The following is a 25,207-nucleotide window of genomic DNA, read 5'->3' as shown; positions in this document are numbered from 1 at the left end:
CAATTTTCTTATGCAAAGTTTTATATTTTTATGCATAGCATTGTTTATTCGTTTTTTGATTTTAATCATTTCAAGCTATTCAACTTGCTGTAGCTAGGTACGTACGTAATATTAGCGCAAATATAAATCTATTTATTTATGTTAGAATTTAATCTTGAAGTTCGGATTAATAATCTGTGGAAGACGCGATGTTTGTGTTAAAATAATATTCAGTGATGTTTATTAAACAGAACTACGGAATCTGATGTATATAAGCGAGTGATATAATTAACGTTTTTTTTTTTTTTATTTTATTTTGGTTCTTTTACAATTTGTCCTGAAGGACATTTGGTAAAGTGTTATATCTTGTTGGTGAAAAAAAAATAAAATAAAAATAAATATAGCATGTGGCTACCCCCAGCGGGGTGCCAGCTTCGTTTTTTCTAAGTTATATCTTTTATAAAATTAACAACGTATGCAAGGATCGTTGATCGTTGGCCAATTGCTTTCAGACTAGACGTAGATAGTGACCCATGATCCCTTAAATATTTCGAGCCTCTGAGCTTAACTGACTTTCCTGTACCTTCCCGTAGTAGGCAAAAATATAAAGAACGCTCGTCTTTAGCCTGAAGGACCTTAATTACGAAAATGGTTTTATGCCGAGTCCTTAAGAACATCGAGGGTACGCGGCAAGGATGTGTAGACATCTGGTTGTCATCTTGCTCTTGGCGTGCGACCTGGTCCCTGATGTGCTTGACGTTACATGTACGTGGCACGTGAGAAGATCAAAGTCATCCACGGATTTCGAAATACGATACGAAGATTCAAATTTTTGGGATTTAATTCTTTTACTGAAGTTGGTCATTTTGCTATCGCAAATATAAATGTTAAGGATCAAACATAGTTCGTGTGGACTTAAAATATTTATTGTCGACGAAGATACATTCTTATAATATAATTCAAGCTCAAATTAAATTACAAATTATATTGTGTATTTTTTGTGTAGGCTATTGCCGTGGAATATCTCTGTTGCTGTGATATATTTATATGGTGTAACACTGGAACAATAATTATTTAAAGCTGCGATATATAATTTTAAAAAATCGAACATCAAGCTTGTCTCGTTAATTTATTTAAACAACAATATTTTTTCTTCAGCAACCTAAACCTGTAAATATATATACTACTACGTAATTTTACAAAAAATCGAGATTCGTACAGAATGATCTTTTTATTCTTCCTTTACGTTGTCTCTGGTAAGAACCTTTCTGCAACTCGGTGAAGCAACATTATGCAGCACAGTGCTACGATATCTTTTGCGTTTTCGTTTCAATGTTCAAACTTTTTATCCTCGACGCGATATCGACTTCCGAATTTTTGAAAGATTCGTGTACCTCTCTCTCTGCAGCAGCAGATTGCAGAATTTCTGTCGCTTGACTCGTAATTTCCTTCCATGCAAACGTGATATCTTCTTCGCGAGTAAAACGGCAACCTACCGTAAATCGGACGATTAATCTTCCACGGTACGTTGCAGCAATTACATAAAGCTTTCTCCGTTTTGTTAAGCGATCGATGAGTTCCTTTGTCAACCGATCGTCACCCTAAAATAAGAAATATTTTTTAAGTTCGTCGTAAAGTATTTTTTTTCAAACTTTTCAATTGAAAATGTATTTTTAATTCAAAATTTGTTCTTTTTTAATTTTGCTAGAAAAATGTTTAAATAATTGCGTTGTGCACATATCGGACAATATCCCTCGAGTGTATTTGGTATATAATATAACAAATACTTGATATTCTTCAGGGATGTCTGAGATTCTCCCTCTAAAGAGAAATTTCTTCGCAGTTTGTATTTTCTACGCGCGCACCATAACAAAGAATTCAGAAACGCAGAAAACGACGACTTTACATTATAACGTACGATGTTTTAAACACCGAAATTACCCAGGTTGCATATTGCACGTTGTTAACGATTTAATACGGACGATATTGTTGCTATTTTTTGGCAAGATGGAATTTCTCGTATTGCATGTTACAAAGTTTGCGACTCGGACCTATTCGTCGACAAGGTGATTAACAGGTGATTAACGCTCAACAGCAAACGACGTGTCACAAACTTCGACGTCACTGAGAACTCGATAATAGAGCAACGCACGATGTCGCTAACTGGACATCCGCTACGTATCCTCTATCGGGTACGCACAAGACGCAACACTCAAGGACTTTTGCACAACGTATTAGTGGTTCAACAATTTTGTAAGGATAATTTTTCTATAATTAGTCGAAAAATCATTTTTGCAACGGCTTACTATGGCACGTGTTAAAATTTACGCGTTCAAATTGTTAACTTTTAAACTGAACATTTCCATTTCGGTGTGACTAGTCTCTTTAAAAATTGAATTATGTACAGATAATATACCAAATAACGTATCGTCGAGATTTCAAAGAAATTGTAAGAAAATTAATTTGTGATACAAGCGTCTTCGTTGTTTCGTACATACCCTCAATCTGAAGCAAACCAAAGACATAGATCTCTCTACCGTTAGTTCAAATCTACTGTCGGATTTAACATAATCTTCAAACATCTGCGCCATTTGTATCGTATATCGTATATACTGCTTGATTCCTTCGCTTCCATATATACGAAGTAAAAACCAGACTTTTAAGGAGCGGAAACGGCGACCCAAAGGAATTTGCCAGTGCTGAAAAATAATTATTAGCGTATTAAATTTTTGTTCAAACGTAAAATAACTTTGAAACGTAAGACATTTCACGATATAATGGAATAAAGTAAATCGATATTTTGAAGAAAAGTACGTACTCTGTAATCTGGAACTGGTCCTTGTTTATTATGTTCTAAGTAAATTCTTTCTACGTTAAACGTCTCGACAATTTTCCTAGAATCTTTAACCCTGAAATCATTTTCAATTATTTTCTGTTATCCAATTGTCATTCGATTTTAATATCGTGAAATAAAAGTGTATACATACCAGAAAAGAGAACAGTCGAAATTAACTAACAACCACTTGTGTGCGTTCACAACAATGGAATCGCTATATTCAACGCCGGACATTAAATATCGATATTCGGGACAAATGAAAGCACCACCTGTAAAAAAAAGACAATATATTCGTTCACAATTAGTCGTAATTCGACGTGTTTGTAAATTGAAATTTTAAATTAAAAAATTCCAATATCCCTATGGTATCCCTATTTTAACAGAAATATACGAAAACGAAAAATCTACAAAAATAATATCTTATAATTATAATAGATTTACCTGCGTAAGCTGCATCAACGTGCAACCACATATCGTATTCCTTACAAATAGGTCCCAATTCGTCGAGTTTATCGAAAGCACATGTACCGGTAGTTCCCAAAGTTGATATCACGCAACACGGTATTAAACCTTTCTCTAAATCCTCTTTGACCGCCTTCAGCAACGTTTCACCACGTAAGGCACATTTCTCATCGGTAGGTAAAAGTCTCATAGAAATCGATGCCAATATTCCGCCTTTTTCCACGGACGAGTTCGATTGATCTGTGGCACAAATTTCAAAGAACGTGTAAAAACAATGCAACTCGAAATTATGAATGTGAGTAGATTGTAGAGAGTATAATTTTCTTATTTAAACGATATGTTTATACGGTAACTTTCGTATGTCGATTTATTTTACCATTTTATATATGTAATTAGCTTTTTAGCTTCTAGTCAAATAATAATATTAACGACAATATATAGTTTGGACGACAGATAATATTTTAATCTATAAAAACAGGATGTGGAAAAACAATCGCAGCTTAAATATATTAGGAGTATTGATATATTAGAAATTAAATAATTTATATGTTTAATATGTACAGATGTAATTATTATAAATCATGATCATAACTATAAATCACCTTAAATTATAATTTTTAATCGAAACAAGGAGATTTAGGAAAATAATTAAGAGATTAAAATGGAAAACAAGTTTTGCATTATACGATACATACCAGATGAATATGCAACTAATTTGGTCTTGATGATAGCTTCGTCCATATCTGGGTATAGATGTTTCACACGACGTGTTGTTTGTTCCTTTGCTGTTAACAAAGCTATCAACACAGTCTCGCTGGCTGATCCCTAATTATTCGACAGAAATAAAAATTACTGTATTAACGATAGCCCAAGTTACCAACGGCATTTTGCACGCACAATTTCTAATTCTTCATTTACTCTAATGCAATTAAAAAGATGTACGTGCTTACGATTTCAAGTTACTACTGCATACGAAAGTCATGATTTATTTAAGAGATTTTAACTTATTTACTTAGAATAAATTGTATTACATATATTGTGATATAAATTTAAATAAATTAATTTAATAACAAATAAATTTGACTTGATTGTAGTACGAATGAATAATAACCTTGAGGTAGAACTGAAACGATATACTCGTAATGTAATGTATGAAAATTAAGTTACAATAATTTCTAAAACTTATTTCATTTTGTTAATACTGTTATACAATTATCCAATTTTTTAATAATCAATCAATATCTATACATATGGCTCGTTGGTCTAGGGGTATGATTCTCGCTTAGGGTGCGAGAGGTCCCGGGTTCAAATCCCGGACGAGCCCATTTTTTTTTTAAATAATGCTATTAAAAATTACTAAAATATCATATAGCAAAATAGTGAATAATTTTGCCACTTGCAAAATCTTACTTAACTACTTCATATAACACCTGTTAATAAATACTAAAAAATAACTCCTTCGACAACAACTTGAGAAGCGAACGGCAGGTATTTTTATACCTAACGATAATATTTTGTACATTCAAACGCATATTTTTGCAAATTAGAATGTATTTTCAACGACAATCTGAAAGAAAATTTTTAACAATGGTCTGTCTCAGTTAAGAGAATATTCTTGCATTTGTCATCGTCAATTTCCTGTAAAATTTGTTATGTTTTTCATTTATAAATGACCCAACTTACGTTGGGCACACCAAAAATTAGTTTAGAGACTCATCAATTGTTCCCCTCCACGGAAATCTTTAGTAAAAGGCGAAAGATTTATACGTGATTTGAAGGGAAACCAGAGTACTGACTCGCTCGTTCCGCTGACAGTTATATTATACCAGTACTTATTTCACTAGCGAGAAGCATCTCCCTCTGGCGTCAAGTTTATGTACTAATTCGCATTCATTCGTCGAAACATTACAAGCGTTATTGAATAGTATGTACCGTTATTTGACTTGTTATTTTAAAAAATTTTATATATTTATTTGTTTATATTTTTTATATATTTATTTTTATATTATATAAAATTTTATACATATATTCTAAATTTATTTGAGTAAATCCTTATCCAATTCGATAATTCGTTCATAATATAGCGTTCTGTCGTATACACAAATACTATTTCACAAATTAAAATATTATTGACAAATGTTTTATAAGAAATAGAAATATTATTTGAAGAAGAATGAAAACATGTTTAATGTTTTCCTATATGAAGAATATTTTTAATATTCCTCTACAGTACCCTTACTTTTTTATAATTATTTACCTGTATAACACCTCCTCCAAACCCTTCGTTATTGTGCAGAAACTGTTTTGGTAATCCTAGTAATTTTGCCATCCAATTCAACGTTATTACTTCTAGTTCGGTACACGCAGGAGAAGCTATCCACGATAATCCTATATTGCCAATGGCGGCGCTTAGAATATCAGCTACAATCGCGGGATACGAGTTTCCCGCTGGATAGAATGCGTGGAAATTTGGTGAATTCCAATGGGTCACCTATAAAAAAAATGATTCGTTCGATAAAAAAGTTGTATTAAATATTTATATGATAGGATAACAGTTATCCAAGAGAAAACGATAATTCCGCAAGTAATAAAGTTCAAAGATTTTCCGCCTATTATTTATTATTTATTTTTTAACATCAATTCGCGATAAGTAAAATTTGCAAATTTCTCCAGAAATTTGGCAAACTGTATTTTATCCGTTGAAACAGTTACGTATGTGTTTCTTAGGATGCGTCTCCACCGACTAATGAACACGTTGACGAACACTGCTCACGAACATGCTTCTAACGAGTTGAACAGTTTCCGAACGCGAAGAAACAAAATCGTGTTCCTCCGGATCACTCCATGTACTTAGATTCACTGCACAAGGACCAACGGTAAAAAGTACATAGTGCAAGCGGGACAAAATAGACAAATTGAAATAAAATAATCGACAGAGTCGAGGCATTAAGAATTGCGGTAAGAACTCCTAAGATTAGTATGAAAGTTAATAGAAATATTCTTCGTGCGAATCTCTATAATCCAATTTTTGTTCCATTTTTTGACCCCAATTAATCTCAACAGGCCATTTTGTAATATTTTTGTTCCATTTTTTTGATCCCAATTAATCTGAACAGGCCATTTTGTAACGACACAATAGAAACTATATTTCTCTTATGCCTCAAATCGTAATTCAATAGCGAATGAAATTACAAAATTACGAAATCCTTTTCTTTAAGGGAGAGAGAAATTGCACGTAATAAAATGTCTTACCCCTGGTAAAATAAAACGCTCGACGTCTATAAGCACTTGTTGCCAATCTTCCGGTTTCTGCGGAGCTTCTTCCGGTATCAGTTTAGAAAGATATCCTGGCTCCACATCCGCAAGGACATTTCTATCTCTTATGTTGTCCGTATAATTAGCCACGAAATCGATCATTGCTTTGCCAAAATCGAGGAATTCCTTGGTGTCCATTGTTGGCAACAATTTACGAAAATTACAACCTTCGGCCGATTATTTCTGTGTTTGTAAATAAAATAGATAAATAAATAAGATGTTAAAAAAGATAAAAAAGGCAACGAGAAAAAGTTATTTGATAATGGATATAACAGTACTGATAAAAATATTCAAAACATATTCCAAAAATAATTATATAATAAAAAATGATCGTAGACAAATTTTAATTATTTTTCTTGAAACATATACAAGATTTGAATCGCGTGTACCGATTTGTCTTACGGCTAAATATTGATATATTTTACTTTCATTCGAAGGAATAATCCTTTCTAGCAGAAACTATTTGCACTAACGGATCCGATACATTCGATGCATTCGCAACATTACCAATGAAACGTAATGTGTAGATTTTCATTTGTCAGCACATCACACACAAAACATTATTCTCTCTCAAAACGAGAAGAGCTGATTTACATTGCAACACATTAACGGTACATCTTTTTATTCCAAGATAACAGATACACTTGTTTCACTAAATTAATCAACGAATTAAGGAAATATTCTCCGTGACATTTTTAATAAACAAGACACACTATTACTTAAAACGATAATTAAAACAAAACACTGTTATCCGTGATTCTTCAACGTCAAACTGAAATACATAAAATTATGAAACCTGTTTGCTTTTAACTTTCACAGACTTAAAATGACGATTTATAAATAACAAAGTACACTTCTTTGCTTACGATGCTATCGAACTCTTAACGAAACGTTTCGAAAAAGATGTTTCGCTTAAAACGCGACACTCGAAACAAATACTCACATAACATTAGCACCAAATAACATACGAATCTGAAATTTCAAATTGAAATCGATCTTCACGATCGAACGGAATAACACTGAGAACTATGACACAGATATCGAATCGAGAATGGTCCACTGAGAGTAACTGACTTTTCTTGAACCGCGCTGGGTAACTGTAAATATCCACATATAGAAAACTTTCTCCTACTTTCTCCATGATTTAAAAAAAAAAAAAAAAAAAAAAAAAAACACTTAATCAGCGTGCAACACCAAGGAAACTTGGTGAGAAACAAGGAAAAATGGCTAAACAGATCGCCTAGCGCGGTTCTAATGTCACAAATCGTAGAATTTCTCGATGTTAACGGGTGACCTGTTAACGACACTTATTACGCTACACGCGCAAAATCTGATATCATTATGTGTAAACGGTTGCATAATTGAAGCACGATTATGTTACAAATTTGATTTATACAAATAATTTAGAGAACAAGTTCAATAGTTGAGAAACTATTGATTGTTTATTATACGAAAGAAATCGTTTTTTCCCTATTTATTACTTATCGCTATAAAGTAACGCATACGCGTGTTTGGTAGTTTTCACTGTATCTTTTGCACTTTTATGTTATCAAATCATCGATTTACGCACAATTTCAGCTTATTACTTTAAGTAAATGATCTCTATTATACAACAGTACAGGGAGAAAGTAGAGGCAAAACGATTACAAATGCTGCTCCTGTTTACTTATTTTACGTTTAAGATAGTAATATATGCTCTTCCAACTCTAATATTTTCACATACACTTTCTACACATAGTACTTATACATAATCGTGTTATACATGCGCGCGGTATTAATTTTCTCATCGCGTAATACGCGCCACAAACATCAACAAGACATCTACCTTATAAAAATGATATAAATCATAAATTTAAGAAAAACATATTATTATGAAATTGCAATAAAATTGTATGTTAATAATATTGAAAATATTAAGACATTTTCGAATAAAATTATTTTGTTAGTAGAGACTGCTTAAATTTGTAATTAACATAATTAATGCGATGTACGATAACTCAGAATACACATCACGAATAGTTCTGTAGAAACGATTTCTGCTAGAACCGATTGTAATATGGAAAAAATTATTTAGCATTTAAAAACAAATAACGTTCTAATTTTGTTCACTAATGAAATATAAGAAATTGTCTCTAAATACTCTTCTTGTTTTGATAAACAAAAAGAACCTATAAAAATTTAAAGCATAAAAAGAATGTCCTTGAAATAATTCAGAACACACGGAAGAATATAAAATCGAAGCGTCCAAGCATAACGGCCTTCGTTTCATCAAAGAAAATTATATCAAGTAGAGAAAGGTGTTAAAGATAAAAAAACGAATAAATAATAATCATTCAGATCGCTATTATCACATTTTCTAATGTTATATTAGCTGTTTAAAGAGTATATATCTTCTAAGTTTGGAAAATATGTTGTATTTCGTATAATTACTGGTATAACGTTAACGTCATTTAAAAATGATATAATTTGAAACATGCGAAACAAGTTACAAAATAATAACAGATGAAAATATTCGGCAAAGTAATTAAAACTAGTTATTTCCTCACTTTTCGTATTTTCGTAAATTTTAATTTTAATTCGTTAGCAATTTATTAATTTAGCATAAAAAATAAGTTCACATCTAGTTATATTTCTATTTGCACAATTCAATTAATCTCCAATTTATTTTCCAAGTAGACTTTTATCGCATTCGCTACTTAAAAAAAACAAGCTATTTAACTATTAACTAGTTTTAAATGTTAAAAATTAATCAAAGCGCGCAATTTATGCAAACAATTGACTTACGTTTAAGATTCGCTACAGATCGATCACTCCACTATGGTAATGTCAATTATTTACGATTGAATTGTAATAACATCGTATCAACCATCATTTTCCTAATAAATTGATGCACAGAACGATCGATAAGTCATACGACTGACCAGTAAAATTCAATAAATCCGAGAATTGATGAATATGAAATTAACGTTAACAAGATAAAAGTTGAGTCATTGAACAAAAGTAAATTTACTTACTTAAAAACGAAGTTAATTTCCAATTTGAGCAAAGAGAAAGCAAACTTGAAATTTTTGAGACGAGTCTCATCTACGACGGGAATATACTCCACTGACTGTTATTGTAGAGCCATCCCCTTTATATAGCTTCGGCTACCTGAGACTATTTCCTATTTACCGATTATAACGGTGCTTAAATGGCCGGTGTTTCTGTGCATACTATCAACTAAATCGATTTTGAATGCTGCGGCCAACCTTGGTAGATTACGACAATACATAAAAGGCAAAGGCGATTTTTCCATTCATTTCCTGCATATCTTAGATTCTATTTGCATCGCCTTACGTATATAATCGTATGTAATTTTTACGCGAAACAATACCAATCATGATACAATAATAATTAAAATTCAGGATATTTCCATGAGTCCTAATGACATACAGTATGATTTCTGTGGATTCTGTGATTGCAGAAACCTGTATATTAACATATAAATTATACACAATTTAATAGTAAAATGGCCAAAATAACTTACGGTCATTTTAAGCAATGAATAATATTGCATAATATTCAGGATAACACTCCAAGTGACGTGTAAGGTTCGTAATAAATTTGTATATGTTAGAATATTTCTTTCTTTACATATGCATGATCTTTGCGTAATAATAAGTGGGCTATAATAATAAGCGATTTATTTGAACTAGCCTTGTAAACTGTCTTACACGTGAGCAGATAATGGCTAAAACCTTCTAACTGTTACATTTCTATCTAGAACAATTTACAACATCAACATATCTGCAATAACATTGATTTAGGCTACACTCGTAATACGTGTTGCGCTTTTTCGCCAACATTTCGTGAATATTACAGACCTAACCAAATGGAATGGAATAAAAAATAAAAAAATAAGATAAATTAATAATTTCATATCAACGCTTCAAACTTGGTTACATTTTATAATCCATGGCAATATTTACACGTGGATAATATAACCCAACGTGTGAATAATGCAATGAATGAAATCAATATGTTAATCCTGTTTTACAAATAGTCCATTGAGCTTTAGCTGCCAACTGATTGGTGCTTCTTTATCTACATGTATAATCCAGTCAAGGGAAAAGTAACTTGTTCGTTACATAATAATAATAGTATAAAATTGCTTAAAATTACTAATGTAACCACAATTAGTACGTTTATAATTTAACTTCATATTTTGTTGTACATTCCACATAAGTTAAACTCTCCATTCATTAACTAAAAAGAATAACGATTAAAAGGAATTATTATACAATTAAATCTATAATTATCAACCCTATGAGTAATTAAGAAAACAATAAAAAAAGATTTACACCTTGGGCTCGTCCGGGATTTGAACCCGGGACCTCTCGCACCCGAAGCGAGAATCATACCCCTAGACCAACGAGCCGACTTGAAAAATTTTTTTATATTAATCATTACCAAGCTCTTGATTAAATAAATAAAGTTTAATAATTAACATATTGTTAAAAACAAGAAACGTCAAGTCATCATATTTTCGGAAAGTTTCGCTTGTTTGGAAACAACGGAAAGTAAGAATTTTGTCGATGTTTTTGTCTCATATATCCCAACCATTTAGCTCGTCGTGTTTGTTTTTCTAACACCTGGAGGTGTTATCACAACGAACAACGGAGAACGGTAATTTCTTATTCTTCCACACTCGCCGTTGACTTTTCTGAATATTAACCGTTCAAATAGCTTAGACTTCTGCATGTTCCGGAAAATTCAAGGAAGCCAATGGAAGAAGAGCACGCAGAGATAGAAATCGACGAGCCGATGTCGGTTCGCGTCATTGTGAATCAGTTGATCGACGAAAAATTCGAAAGAGTCAGCATAGTCGATTCTGTTCGGAATTTGTAATGGCTGTTTATGATTCAGACAGCACCTTTGCCTTTGTTGGCAAAGTCCAAACCTCTCGAAGTTTCCTACCTCCCAAGTGATACGAACCTCGTTAAGAGGTTATAATCACCTCAAGTGCCCGATGGATCAAGTCAAAGGAAACAATTATAAGGAAAGTTAGTATATAAAGACCAGAAACTAAGTTTCTGGAAGCAATATCAACAAAATCTTACAATTTTCTTTTCAAATACTCTTCGTGTATATTAAAAGGTGCATATAAATAATCAAACCATACTACTACTCGACATATTTAATTTATTTCCTCCTTGAGCGTTAATTTCGTTCAAGGTTCGCGATATCAACCGATCGGTTGCAACCTGACTGATCGGCAGTTAGTTGAGAATTCGCAACAGCTTCACTTTTTAACAATCGGCAACATGAATCGCGCTCGAGTCATCGCTGCTTCTCGTTTCATGTTTTGCGCTCGATTTATGCGTGATCTCGCATCACGATTTAATCCGCGTCGAGTACGTACTTGAGTTTTTTATTTTAGTGAGAATTATCAATATTCTGCTTAAACTGCGATATTTTATAATTTATTTCATAATATGCACGTGTATTATTATTAACGCGTACATGTTTATCGTTAAAACATAAAGTTTGAAAGGTTTGTCAAAACAGAAGGTTATAGCTACTATTTTTCATCCAATGTTATCATTGTATATGTATTTCTACGATATACAATGTTAAATTCTTGAGCTATGTAAATTACGTTTGAACTATACTTAAATAGTAAGCGACTGCAAGTTGACTTATAATTTAGACAACGTAAATGTGGCTTTTCGTCTCATGGAATCCATAGTAAGTGCCTACATTTACTAAGACTTTTCTTGCATAACGTCGATAGTTAGGAAGCAATGAATAATATGACCATGAATATGTGTGGTGATTGTCATGGTCAACATGTTTAATTGTATCACTACCATGAACCAGAACTGTTTTATGTTTCTTATACAAATTCTAACTTGAACATGTTTTAACAAAAGAAAAAGTTAGCATTCCTTTATCCGGAAACTTACAAAAATTAAATTTGATGTGAAATGTAACATTTTTACAGTACATAATAAACATTTTAATACTATTGCAATAATATTGATTTAGATTGTTCAATATATGCATTTCATTCATTATTACGTGTTTTGTAACGTAAAATAAGTAACAACTTTATATTATACAAAAATAAATGACTATAAATATACAAGATAACAATATCGTAAAACATGGGGGGCGTAGCTCAGATGGTAGAGCGCTCGCTTAGCATGCGAGAGGTACCGGGATCGATACCCGGCGCCTCCATTTGAAACATATTTTTTTTAAATAAATTTTATAATTTATAATTTTTACAAACATAATTAATATTTATAATTTTATTTCATCCTCAAATGATACTATCATTGATTAAATACAGAATAGACGTGAGGTTATATGGAATTTCGTATCTCGCATTCTGAAATAACGACCTCGAAAAGGATCAAAGTTTTTATAACGTTACGTTTATTGTAATTAGTTCGTTCAAACGTGCTTCGTTTATTCAAACAAGACCTTAATTATTACCATGTTGATGCTCATTAAACAAATTTTTGGTCATTATCTTCGTTTATTTGAACGTAAATTACTATTATGGTACATTTACATTAGGCAAACTACGTTTGTTCTCCATTCTAATATAAATAAAAAATGAAAGTGGAAACGTATATCTGTTTATTTCACCACGATGTGCACGTAAGAAAGTGAGAACGAATTCTTCAAAAGCGTTTCCGTTTTTTTCATTGCAAAGAGTGAGCGAATGGTTTCATGGCTTGTTGTAAATGTTTGGTTAATTTTAAACGACAAAACGAAATCGATGGACGAGGGATCTGGTCTGTGGTTCTATTTGTATCAAGTGTAGAGATAACCTTTTCTTAACATACAGATATAATTAAACTTTTTAAGCTTTTTGAACTTGATAACTACAATTTTTTAATTTTTATTCCTCAACAATAGAAGTACATACACATATACATACATATATACATGTACTTGACAAAATGTTATAAATTATAAAAAGCTAGAGTAATAAGAACTTTAAATGATCGGTATTACAGGAGATACGACGCGGTGTTCCATAAACCACAAACGACGAGTATGGTTCGAGTTATCTGTGGAGCTATCGAGTCGTGGAATCTTTTCGATAGTGTGTTCAGTGTTTTAACGAGCCGCCATAGAGGGCAGAGTAGACGAGGATTGGCGCCTTCTCCCTTTTTATCTTAAAATATTGATAAAATACATAAATGTTATATTATCCTGGGTTGGTAATTCTTCAATTTTAGTAGCTATTATTTATCCTTAATTAATAAAATTAGATTATTAAATCGCGTTAGTTTTGGTACAAAATATATGGTACATATCGTTTAAAAAAATTATTAATCGATAGTTTGACAAATTTATAACTTTATAAAAATAGTATAATTGCTTAAAATTTCAATTTCTTTCAACAATAATATTAATTTATGACCTTTTCAAATGTAATTCATTTTTTGTGGTAAAGATCGTATTTCTTTTATTTCTTTCCTTTGTTTACTATTCCCTCGTACATGTTATCGTCCTTCTTAGTTAGTCACTGCTTTATATATTGCTATTTCGTGCTGTTTCGCAAAAAACGTGTAGAAATAGGCGAAACAAACTTTCCCGCGCAATATGTTTCGCGCCACAGAGTACTGAACTAACAAAGTCGAACATTTTTTGCGTATATGTAAATCAACATCCATTCTTTCTATATAAAATAGTACGTATTTCTTCTGTAGGAAATTTTAGACTAATTTCAACAAATATGTTCTACAAAGAGAATTTATATGGCGATAATTCGATGTAATATGATTGAATTAAACAGCAAATTGTTTACGTCATTGTCAATTTTAAATAAATAGAGCTTTGGAGCCTATCGATCGAATATCATTGATATGGTTACTTCTGAATAGCTTTTTCATCGAATTTTTAAATACCTAATATACCTAAATAATCGAATTACTTTATCTTCTACATTCATCTTGTTTACTTTTAATCTTACTGCTTCAGGTACATTCGACCTAAACCAAATAGTATTGTACTTTCAATACGTGTTATATCCGATGTATGTATATTAAATCATTTCAATGTCGTATTCGAAAAATTAAAAAATGTCTCGTAAGATAACCAATATCAAGTACAATAGCGTATAGGAATATGGTATCACAGTATGGTATTTCCCGTGATATATAATCCCTTTTATTACACAAAGATGCAGTTGTAACAAATGTTCAGCTTATTATCCATAGCTAAAATAAGCAGATAGTACAACTAGGAAATTCAATTTAGAATTTGGATTACGAGATTCTCAAGGAAATTCGAACGAATTGATAATTGGAAGGTCGTGAAAGGTAATTGTCTCGTGGATTACATAAAACTGCTTAACTCATAACCACACGAGAAGAATTTCTAGAGCCAATGATCAGAATACTACAATGAACATTTACCGTACAAGGACTAAACAGTGAAAGTATGCAAAATAATGTGGAATTATTTTAAGAATCTTAAAGGGATCATAGCTTAGAATTTATTGAATTATAGAAGATGGAAAGAAAATTTTGTTTTATGATAAATAAAAATATAATAATATAATATAATATAATATAAATAATAAAATATAATAATCATATAATATTAGGTGTTATATGATAAATAATATAGGTTGAGAATAATAACGAACACCGTACAACAGTATCACTATACGTATTAAATTTCAATAATTAAAAACTTTAAAACAAATTTCCTGGAGATACATTTTCCGCATTCTCGTAAGTATTCATTATGAAAATATATGTATGTAGATATACATATAAGGAAGAAGGCTTTGCTGTAGATTGCAGAAAATATATTGCTTTTCAACTTGATAATGAATCATTGTAACATACACAGGTATCTACTGCAATAGCGATAAGACACAAGAAACGTACAAGTGTTATCGCATCCAGTTTAATCAGCTGTTTTAAGTGGTGAATTCATGGTGAATTGAAGCGATGAAATTGATGAAACCCCTTACGAGTTAATTAGTATCGTATATCCTTCGTATTCGAAAATTATACATCGAATAATTCCGCATCCGAAAATTATTACGAAGCACGTTGTAGATTCTTAACCTATAACGAGGATTTTCTTCGGAAGAGATATTGATTTATAATGGCAAAAGGAACGATGATAAATTTTGAAGCTCGTGAAGCCTTCGGCGGATCGACAGGCTTTATGATACCTCTTATAAATCGTTAATTACAAATGATCTGTTCGAACCATTTCTTGCCCAGAGTAGCGAAGACATAGCTTTTCCATAAAATCCGAATTGAAATTAGATATCAGACGAAGAACAATTCGACAAGCTTTCACGAGTGTTCTCGAGAATATCGAGTAGTCTACTAACCAGATATTCATTTCCGAATATCAGATTCTTCAGCTTATTTGGTCGAGATAAGAAGAAGCAAATTGTCTGAAAATTCCTCTATCTCCGTCGAAAATATTTTATTCTGGAATAAAAAGGTCGCCAAATGTACATCGATCTATGTAACTTTTCATTTTATTCTAGTACGTTGGACTTGTTCTACGGATGTGTCAGAGAAGAGAATAAAAACTACCTTTAGACACCTACAATGTTTTTCATTTCTCTGAAATCTGATCTCGAGCGATATCTTCTTTTCCCATAGCCCTGTTCGATTTGTTAAAGCCCATCGATAGCTCGCGGAACCATCGTTGTCCAACGGAGGTCCGGGATTAATGTTCGGCGAACCGACAGGCTCGCGTGTCGCGTGTTTGAACGAGCGCGTGAAAAAGCGTGACGAACGATGTATACGTGCGCGGCGTGGCTGCATGATGCGGCCGCGTCTTGCAACAGGCAACAGGCCACGCATGCAGATGAACTCGCGGGCTACGTCGATACTCTAGCAGCAGGGGTTCCGTCGATTGAAAAAGGGACAGCCGATAACAGCGCGAAGGGTAGATGAAATGGGGGTTCGTTTACCCCTGGAAGAGTCACCCTGTCCTCATCGATCCTCATCCTCCGCCTTCTCCACGGGCGTCTCCTCTTTTACTCCCTGCTATACTCCCTCTCTCGCACCATCGCTGCTACACCATCCTCGCGCGTAGCGCCTCATTCTATTTCTACTTCCATCCCTGTTCTCTCCCTACCGTACACTGCACGGTATCGTCTCTGTCTCGCTGCTTCCTCGCCACCGTGCGATACTCTCTCTCGTCCCACCGTTTCTCCGCGTGTCTCTCTGTTGCGCTTGGCACGGCACTCCCGTTAGCGTCGCGAAGAAATTCACTTTCGCGAAAAAAAAGCCCGCGAAAAATCGATGCTAGCCGCCTATTGGCCGCGTGGCCGGTGGATCGTAGCTGCATTGGCGCTCGCGGCCTCGCAGGCGTGGCTTAAAGATGAGCTCTCGCTATGTCATCGTTTATATTGATCCTATAGTCGGGCAAGCCGGTGTGGAGAACACGAACGGTGCGTGGTGTGTGGCGTGGGCGCGTACACCGACGTCAATCCTCACCAGCACACGTTCATCCCACGCGAGCTGGCCCGTACACGCGCGGCCAAGCACACGTCCACCAGACGCGCGTTCCATTTCCGTTTCCACGCTCACCTGTCCGCGGAACGTCGCGCCATCGACTTATGCCGCGTTTCTACGCACCGAGAAAACAGTTTGAAATAGAGGGGGCCGTGCAAGAATGCTTGGCCGTGCCTCTACTCCAAGATCTTTCTTTGAAAGGAGCTGCAGGTGTTGCATCACCGACGAACGCGATTTTCGTTTGGAAAAGGCTGCGCGCTTTGAGTTTAAAACGCACTCTAGCGTATACGAACTGGCACGACTGGAGACGCTTCCAGTCTTTGTGCGCTTAAGAAATATTATTTTTAAATAGAGCGACGTGCGAACATAGACTATGAAAGATTGTGTTTATTTTATGCAAGTTTCTTGGATGTACACGCATAAATATTCATCAATTTCTCCTGTAGTCTACTTTTTGCCGAAGAAAATTCTTTTTACAGAAAGCGTATAATTTATTTTCTTCGCGCTACTAATTTCAAGCACGTTGACGTTCGTTATATTTCAGTCTAAATACGAACATCTAGTTTGTGTTTCATAGATTAATTTATTTATAGAAGTTGAAAATTTAATACACGTGTGGAAGAAGAAATATTCCAAATTATAGAACCCTTCTTGGAAAATCTGTCACGAGTTCGTCTATTTACCAATCAAATTATTATATATATCAAAGTTATTATAAATTCTAGTTTTATCGAAGCATTGTATGCATATGCTTTTATGTGCACGCATGTACGTACGTAGATAGCATGGAAGTAAACTTCGGATAATACTTTCCGTCGATACCTGAATCTTTCATTTACTGGTAAATTATCGAATCGGGGAATTCCGAGGTCTATAGTTGCGAAGAATGCATGGGGGAGTTTGTGATTAATTTATCTACTGGGAACTCTCTTCATTATGAATGGCATATATGTATGTATATTTGGGTTAATGGTGCCAGCTGGTTTGAAGCCAGAATAGTCTTCGAGGTGGGTACGTGGTAAGAAGTAAAGCTCGAATCTTCATATACATAAGTTCTTCTTCATTTTATATGACAGACAGCTTGCCTTCTCGCTTCTAGTGAAACATTTGAATATTAGAAAAACGTAAAAAGTTTGAAAATTCTCTTTCGACGATATCGAACGAATTTATCTTTGAAATACGTTCCATCCTTTAATTCGGGATTTTTATCATTTAGATATTATAACAAAGAAGATTATAACGTTTTCCTTTTTGTTAGGAAAATAAGGAAATTGAAATACTTTTCTGCAATTAAAACATCGTCTTTCCAATATTTTGATCTGGTCACTTTTAAAGTATGAACTCACAAATATTGTATCATTTTAAATATATCCGTAAATGACACGGATTACTAGCAGGCTAATGGACGTTATAGGTCGTAAAGTTAAAATATAGGGTATGTATATCGTTTAAATAAGTGAGGTAATGATATGGTAATGATATTAATAATATATTGTTCGCACAGCATACAGTTATGATGTACTATTATAATCCGTAACATTCACATAACTGAATTGCATTAGTAATTTCACTATCAATATTCAAATAATCCTGATGTCAACATAATATGAATAAATTAATCACTGAAACGATCATTTCCTAAATACGAAATGATACAAAAAATATATAAGTATGTACACATAAAGATGAAAGAAAGCAAAACATTAAAGAAATACTAATATTCACATAAACTATCGTTATTTGTTCAAGATGACATCATAGAAACGACGTGACATAGTGACATTATTCATGGAAGCAGTACGACCTTATACTCGTGATGTCTCAAATAAAAAAAGTTAACATTGTACATTTAAGGCCAAATTGATAGCGGCGTAAGTAATAATTTTTGTTTTTGACAGAAAACTAAAAAAAGATAGAAGCAGCTGATAATGTACAGTTGGTACATATATGAAACTTGAGATGTGTTGAGTTATACCACTACAATACAAAACAGCGATATACAAAACGTGCATGCGGAAAGTGAACTTTGAAATAAATTTTTCAAATTTCTCACTAACACGAATAAATCGAATGTTTAACCCTCTGCACTTGGCTGTCTCCTCTGAGACGACATCGTAAATCTAACAAAACTAATGAGATATGCCAAAGAGGACGCAAAGATATTACTGGTGATTGTATAATACGAAATTACACAAGCCCAAAACTTTGTTAAAATATATGTTTCCTTGTGGTTTTCCCTTCACATGGCAAGAAGAGGCAAATAAAGAAACGAAAAATATGCTCAGATATACGTAAGAGAATATTAGCTAGCGATACGTAAGTCCTCGCTGTGGTGTCGTCTCGACACTTCTTTGTAACAGACGATAGCTATAAAGAGCGGTTCTCTTCCCGAAAATTGGCCATAACGTTTATGCTATGTGATGTGACGTAATGCCTGGTTATCCGAAATGCACAAGCTGGTTACCGTAGCATATAAAAAGAATAGATTCTGGAAATAATAACAGTGTTGAAAAATCGAACGAAGCACATCGGATACAATTTTCTTACCTTTTTCTTTAATTTGTAAAATAATGGCAAAACGAGAAGATAGAAGTGAGAGGTACGATATAATACGAGTAGTGTTGCGGAAGAAAACGAAAGTAGAAATAGTGACATTGTTATCCTACTTAAAAAAGAAAAAGAAGGAGTGAATATAATTTCGTTTTTCACAAATTTCGTGCGAAGTGTGCTCGAGTTGATGATAGACGATCAAAGAAAAGTCACCGAGTGTCAGAGGAATAAATACAGTGCATAATTAATTTCGAAACTTTAAAAGATAAAGAGACGGGATGGGTGTGAGTTATATCGTGACCATTTTGATGGATTAATTCGCAAACCGAATGGAAAGCTGCGAAGACTAACTTCGACGTGTTGCGTTCGTTTCATTTTTTTTTCTTTTTAGAGGGGGAGGGGGCGAGTCGACGAAGACCTATTACAAAACGACTCATCCAACTGTCTATTGATCTCGTGTCTTTGATTATTGTTTCCTAATAATAGCAATGCTATCGTCGTCTCTTTACTGTAGTCGAATAGCAGGATACCGTATCATTTGCACTCACTATTTGAGAGTATTCCGAAAAACGCATAAATGCTCGCAATCCGTTTTAATTAATAGTTTTCGAATGTGTACGAGCTTTATTCACTTTTTGAATTTTAATTAAAAAAAGGGAACTTAAAATAATAACATTCGGATTGGAATGATCATTTAAAAAATTGTTTGTCTGTTTCTATGATTTTCAATTAATTTTCAAGTTATCTATCTATATCGGCTCGATATAGAAAAATCTAGATTAATTCTCCTTCTTGTAGTTTAGCATCGTTCGATGTATCGACAAAATTATCGTTGAATGACGTTTAAGAAGCAAAATTTAAATTCCAAAGGGAAGCGTTATAAAATAAATATTTATATATCTGTAATTTTCAAACGCATATCTTGTGCTATAAAATAAAAGTATAAAGAAAAATATAAAAATACATATATGTAAACATAAACAATATGAGTTACAATTTAGAATATGAAACATAATTTACATACAATTAGGAGCTATAAGACATAAATATAAAAGTCGTATATTATTATATATACATGAATATGCATAAATTTATGAAAAACATGAATCTATGATTACAATGTACATACGTTACTTTAAAATATACTACCCACTTGAAAAAGATACAGATGTAGAAAATAGGGAAAAAATTAATTTTTTTATTTTCTGAAGGAAAGAAAAAGGATTACAATTTTCTATTAAATATGAGATTCATTGGACAAACGTTAAATCAAGCATGGAACTGCGAAAGAACGTAAACAAGTTATCCGTGTCAAGTTGGTGCCTTTGAAATGCGTTGGCGTCGCAAGAAGTCCCTTTTGAGGGATCCTGTGCCCTTATGGGGCTCTATACACATCGATTCCTAGCCATGTGTGCCTTAGTCACGGTGGCATATGGCTAAGTCATGAAGCCACTAGGTGGTCCTCGGTATATTACTCTACCTGTCGACATCCCTGCCTTACGGGGGGTTGAGCTCATGGCTATTTGTATGACAACAAGAGCTGGTTTTCGACTACCCTATGTCAGTCATCGATGACCTACGATCATCGTAAAGTCTATTCTTCCCATTACCTGCGATCTCATTCATTTCTGTTTAATAATCACTCTAAACAAATTATAAACCGTTTGCCATAGACAAGCATAAACTTACTTTGTCATTGGACATTTAAAGAAAATATAAAACAGTTCTTTGGATAATTAAATCATTTTAAATTTAGAAAGTTAATAGAAATTACAGATCAAAACTGAGAAAGACACGTGTATTTTTTGAAATGTAAATGATCAATTATATCCTCAATTTAATTTTAAGTTCAATTCTTTTAATTCCAAAGTATAAGTATAAATAAAGATATTTGCAATGTGATTAAATAATCATAATGTAGCGATACCGAATGTAGTGTTTCTTTCTTAATTTTGTAATGGAACTTAATGTCGATGTGTACGTTTGTTACATTTATTTATATGTGCGTATCAATTACAATTTTCTGTAGTGTTATATTTATTATTAAATTTAGTATTGAATTTATTTGTTAATTTATATTATATATTATAGTTATACAAAAGTAGTATCGTTAAAGCATTTCCCAACAGGGGGTATAGCTCAGTGGTAGAGCATTCGACTGCAGATCGAGAGGTCCCCGGTTCAAACCCGGGTGCCCCCTTTCCTTAATTTTTTTCCTTACATACATTTTAATTTTTTGCAAATAATAATTTTAACTTGACTAGAGTTTTTATTACAATTTTTATTTTATTTCTTATTATTATTAATCGCTCGCAAATATTATTAGCCAAGCGAGTATAATAAAAACGATTGAATGAAAAATAATTTATATATAATGTATTATATATTGTATACGAAATACATAGAAATAATTATAACTAAAAATAAGGTAAATTTTACTGCTTACAACATAATTATGTATATATACATATATATATATATATATATATATACACACCTTATTTTTAGTTATAATTATTTCTATGTATTTCGTATATATATATGTATATATATATATATATATATATATATATATATATATATATATATATATATCCATAAGAAACGAAGATATAAAGTATGTCTTTGAAACAGCACCAGAGAGTAAACGCGAGGCAATGTGTTTTAATGGGATGCGTAACCATAACCACGAGAGAAGGGTCGTCGATCAATCTAGGAGACTTTTAGCCGCACTAGACGAATGTTTGGGGTGAGAACCACCTGCTCCAACGCTAAACGTTAAATCCATAAGATCCTGAAAATATTCGACGAAATCCGTGAAATGCCCGCAGTGCTCCGGATGATCAGGCCAATTGGCCAGTCGCCAAATGAAATGTATATCCGACATAAGTCTCCCCATTTGACCTGTTTGTCGTATTTACGTCCGTACGTTCTCCTATATTGCTTTACATGCTTTTCACTATTACCAGTACAATACATACGTACATGTGTATCGATATTCATATAATTCTACGGTATATATATGGTATATAAGTATATAGTACAGTAATAAATTATGACGCATATAATAATAATAGAGAAAATTCTATGCACGAGAGACGAGTATTAATTTAATTTTGAAACAGTAATAAATAGTTGGAAAATATTTCTGCATCTACGTTAAATTTAAATATATCAAAATATACAAACTGCGCATAATGTATAGAAATATATATAATATATTCGTTCCATTGAAAATAATACTTGATTCTGTAACATTTTATTTTGCCTTTTGATATTCCTTTCTATTTCTAATCATTTTACGCGTACGACATTCTGTACGCAGCAGATATCTATAGTACAGAATTTAATATAAAATGTTATCGATATTCCACTCTCAATTCAATAGCAATAATCCAAAAATCAGATTAAACACAATCGAAAATGATTTTAAAGAAGTGTGTTAAATTATACGAAGGTTAAAATCGCAGATAAAGACACTCTGTTGGTATAATACATATTTATGTAATTATTAAGTAAGTAATTAACTTCCTGAACAACTTAAAACGTAGATATAGAAACTTTGACATTTCTAACACAGGAAACTTATGTTATATGGTATCTAGTTACGCAAATGATTAGAAATACAAGTAAACAGTGTATAATTTTTCTGTTCCATATTATCTATTCTTACGTGCCTGTTAATTAAAATTCAATATACGTGGTATGGTTCTATTCGGTAGGAAACGGATCGCATAAAACATCGTCGAAACGAGTATGAAATAAACTAGGAAGCAATACAATTTACGCAAAAATATTTCTTAATATACTATTTTTTATTCGATGCTGGTTATACAATACGAGTTGTACAGATATCGCGAGTTTCTTAATATTACAACACAATTCATACAATTCGATAAGTTAAATAATCAGCATGAATGGCTTCGATGAGTGGTGTTAATCTTAGATAAGTAACGTAAATCATTATCACGAACAGTTATCCTACAATCAAAATACCATCGAAACAAATACTTTTCATATAACAAAAATTTGTTGAACACGTTTCAGTATCGTAGGAAATGCAAAATTTCAAGCAGCATGTTAGACGTAAATCTAAAACTTGTATTTAATTGCACGCGCATATCTTCGCTTCGCTTCGTTTCACTCGTCTACACGATTGCTCGATATCGAATAAAAATTTATTCACAGATCGTTAAATAGCAAACGTATTTTTTTGACATTTTTCTGATAACGTATGATAAAAAAAAATATACATATATATATAACTTGAAAGCTAGGAATACTCGGAAATAATAATATCTTATCGAGATGTGAAATTTTCGCGATATTTTCAAACTCTACTGACTTACGACTCACTTAAAGGTGGGCTACTTTATTTCCTTTTTCGTCAATGTGTCTCGGCTATCATTGCTACGTGTACGCGATTCTGCGTAAGTCAAATGACAGATGGGACCGTGCTAATCCGCCATTATCGTCGTCAATAATCGGCCCTGTGTTGAATACAATACTATCGATTCACGAGCCTTAGGGATCCACCCCGTAACAGAGTTAGTTGGTTCACTCGTTCATGACCAGTCGCGTGAATCACTGTAGGTCGATCTAGCTGTTCTATATAATCTAACGAGCTATGCGTTGAAAAAAGAAGCATTGATTCGTGTAATTTCATGATCAGATATTGCTGGTTGTTTTTAATCCAGTTGATTGTCATTCTCCTTTCGCTTTAGGCTCTGAACAGCTACGAAATAAGGTACTTTCGGACGATATTATTATAAATTCTAATTAAAAAGAATATTAAATACGAACAATTTTGACAACTTAATATTTTCGCCCGTATTTATTTGCAAATTCGCAACCCTTATACGGTGGGATAGGAACGTGAAAGACCAATGCAAACAGTGGCTTACCACGTGCGATAGGTTCAAAGAGCAGGATCCTTGCTTCAATCACTGGAAAGGCGGTAACAAAGGGTCTTCGTCCCTAAGGGGTTTCTGCGTTTTGTCCTGGGAGGATTGTCAGTCTCACCCCAGTCAATATTCAAGGTCTAAGCGTTTAAATTATTCATAAACAGTCGAGTGATTTGTAGAATATAACTTACTATTACGTGTTGTAACGCCACCGCTATACTCGATCTCGTTTCGACCACTTAAGATCTAGCGTTTCGCACTCTAAAAATAGTTACAAATGTATTATGTTTCTAACGAATCGATTCGAACGATCTTTCCAATCTTATTTCATTTTTTAACCATTTTCTATGCAAAGAAAATTTGATTATTCAGTTTGTTCATTAGCTTTTTCTGATAGGGTAAAACCATTAATAAAACCATTATAAAAACCATACAATAAAAATAATAAATACCATTTATAAATAATAAAAACCATATAATAAAAATAATAAATACCATTTATAAATAATAATAACCATTTATTATTAATAAATAATAGATAAGAAAAACCATTTATTTCGTGGTAATTTAAAGATTAATAACGCGAGGAAAGTATAATTGCAAAATCAAAAACTACCATTCAAATCTCCAAAAATGCATCTTCAGAGATCTATCAAATTTCTATG

The 25,207-nt window shown here is 32.8% G+C and overlaps 1 protein-coding gene and 5 non-coding genes across 6 annotated transcripts; 3 read left to right on the top strand and 3 right to left on the bottom strand.

Annotated features, from left to right (window-relative positions):
- Positions 1-889: 889 nt before the first annotated feature.
- LOC132916077 (3,4-dihydroxyphenylacetaldehyde synthase-like) lies at positions 890-9,695 on the bottom strand. The gene is made up of 9 exons (XM_060975848.1): positions 9,607-9,695; positions 6,530-6,775; positions 5,535-5,768; positions 3,973-4,102; positions 3,257-3,517; positions 2,967-3,084; positions 2,798-2,888; positions 2,478-2,678; positions 890-1,580 (listed from the first exon to the last, which is right to left on the bottom strand). Exons 2-9 carry the CDS (start codon positions 6,728-6,730, stop codon positions 1,284-1,286), a joined length of 1,533 nt encoding a protein of 510 aa, XP_060831831.1. The 5' UTR covers positions 6,731-6,775; positions 9,607-9,695; the 3' UTR covers positions 890-1,283.
- On the top strand, positions 4,530-4,601 carry Trnap-agg (transfer RNA proline (anticodon AGG)). The gene has a single exon. It is a non-coding gene; the product is annotated as a tRNA-Pro (tRNA).
- On the bottom strand, positions 4,948-5,069 carry LOC132916143 (U5 spliceosomal RNA). The gene has a single exon (XR_009660026.1). It is a non-coding gene; the product is annotated as a U5 spliceosomal RNA (small nuclear RNA).
- Positions 9,696-10,937: 1,242 nt separating the features above from the next.
- Trnap-cgg (transfer RNA proline (anticodon CGG)) lies at positions 10,938-11,009 on the bottom strand. Its single transcript has one exon. It is a non-coding gene; the product is annotated as a tRNA-Pro (tRNA).
- Positions 11,010-12,741: 1,732 nt separating this feature from the next.
- Trnaa-agc (transfer RNA alanine (anticodon AGC)) lies at positions 12,742-12,814 on the top strand. The gene has a single exon. It is a non-coding gene; the product is annotated as a tRNA-Ala (tRNA).
- Positions 12,815-21,766: 8,952 nt separating this feature from the next.
- Positions 21,767-21,838, top strand: Trnac-gca (transfer RNA cysteine (anticodon GCA)). Its single transcript has one exon. It is a non-coding gene; the product is annotated as a tRNA-Cys (tRNA).
- The last annotated feature ends 3,369 nt before the right edge of the window (positions 21,839-25,207 follow it).

Source organism: Bombus pascuorum, chromosome 1, assembly GCF_905332965.1.
Source record: "Bombus pascuorum chromosome 1, iyBomPasc1.1, whole genome shotgun sequence".
In the NCBI taxonomy this organism is placed as follows: domain Eukaryota; kingdom Metazoa; phylum Arthropoda; class Insecta; order Hymenoptera; family Apidae; genus Bombus; species Bombus pascuorum.
This window is presented reverse-complemented; position numbering and strand designations above follow the sequence as displayed.

Bases quoted from the DNA above. Each gene is read 5' to 3' on its own strand.
- LOC132916077 (XM_060975848.1), bottom strand. From the start codon at position 6,730: ATGGACACCAAGGAATTCCTCGATTTTGGCAAAGCAATGATCGATTTC. The intron at 3,518-3,972 runs GTATGTATCGTA...TTTGTGCCACAG, and splicing joins ATTAGTTGCATATTCATCTG to ATCAATCGAACTCGTCCGTG. The intron at 2,679-2,797 runs GTACGTACTTTT...ATTATTTTTCAG, and splicing joins GACCAGTTCCAGATTACAGA to CACTGGCAAATTCCTTTGGG.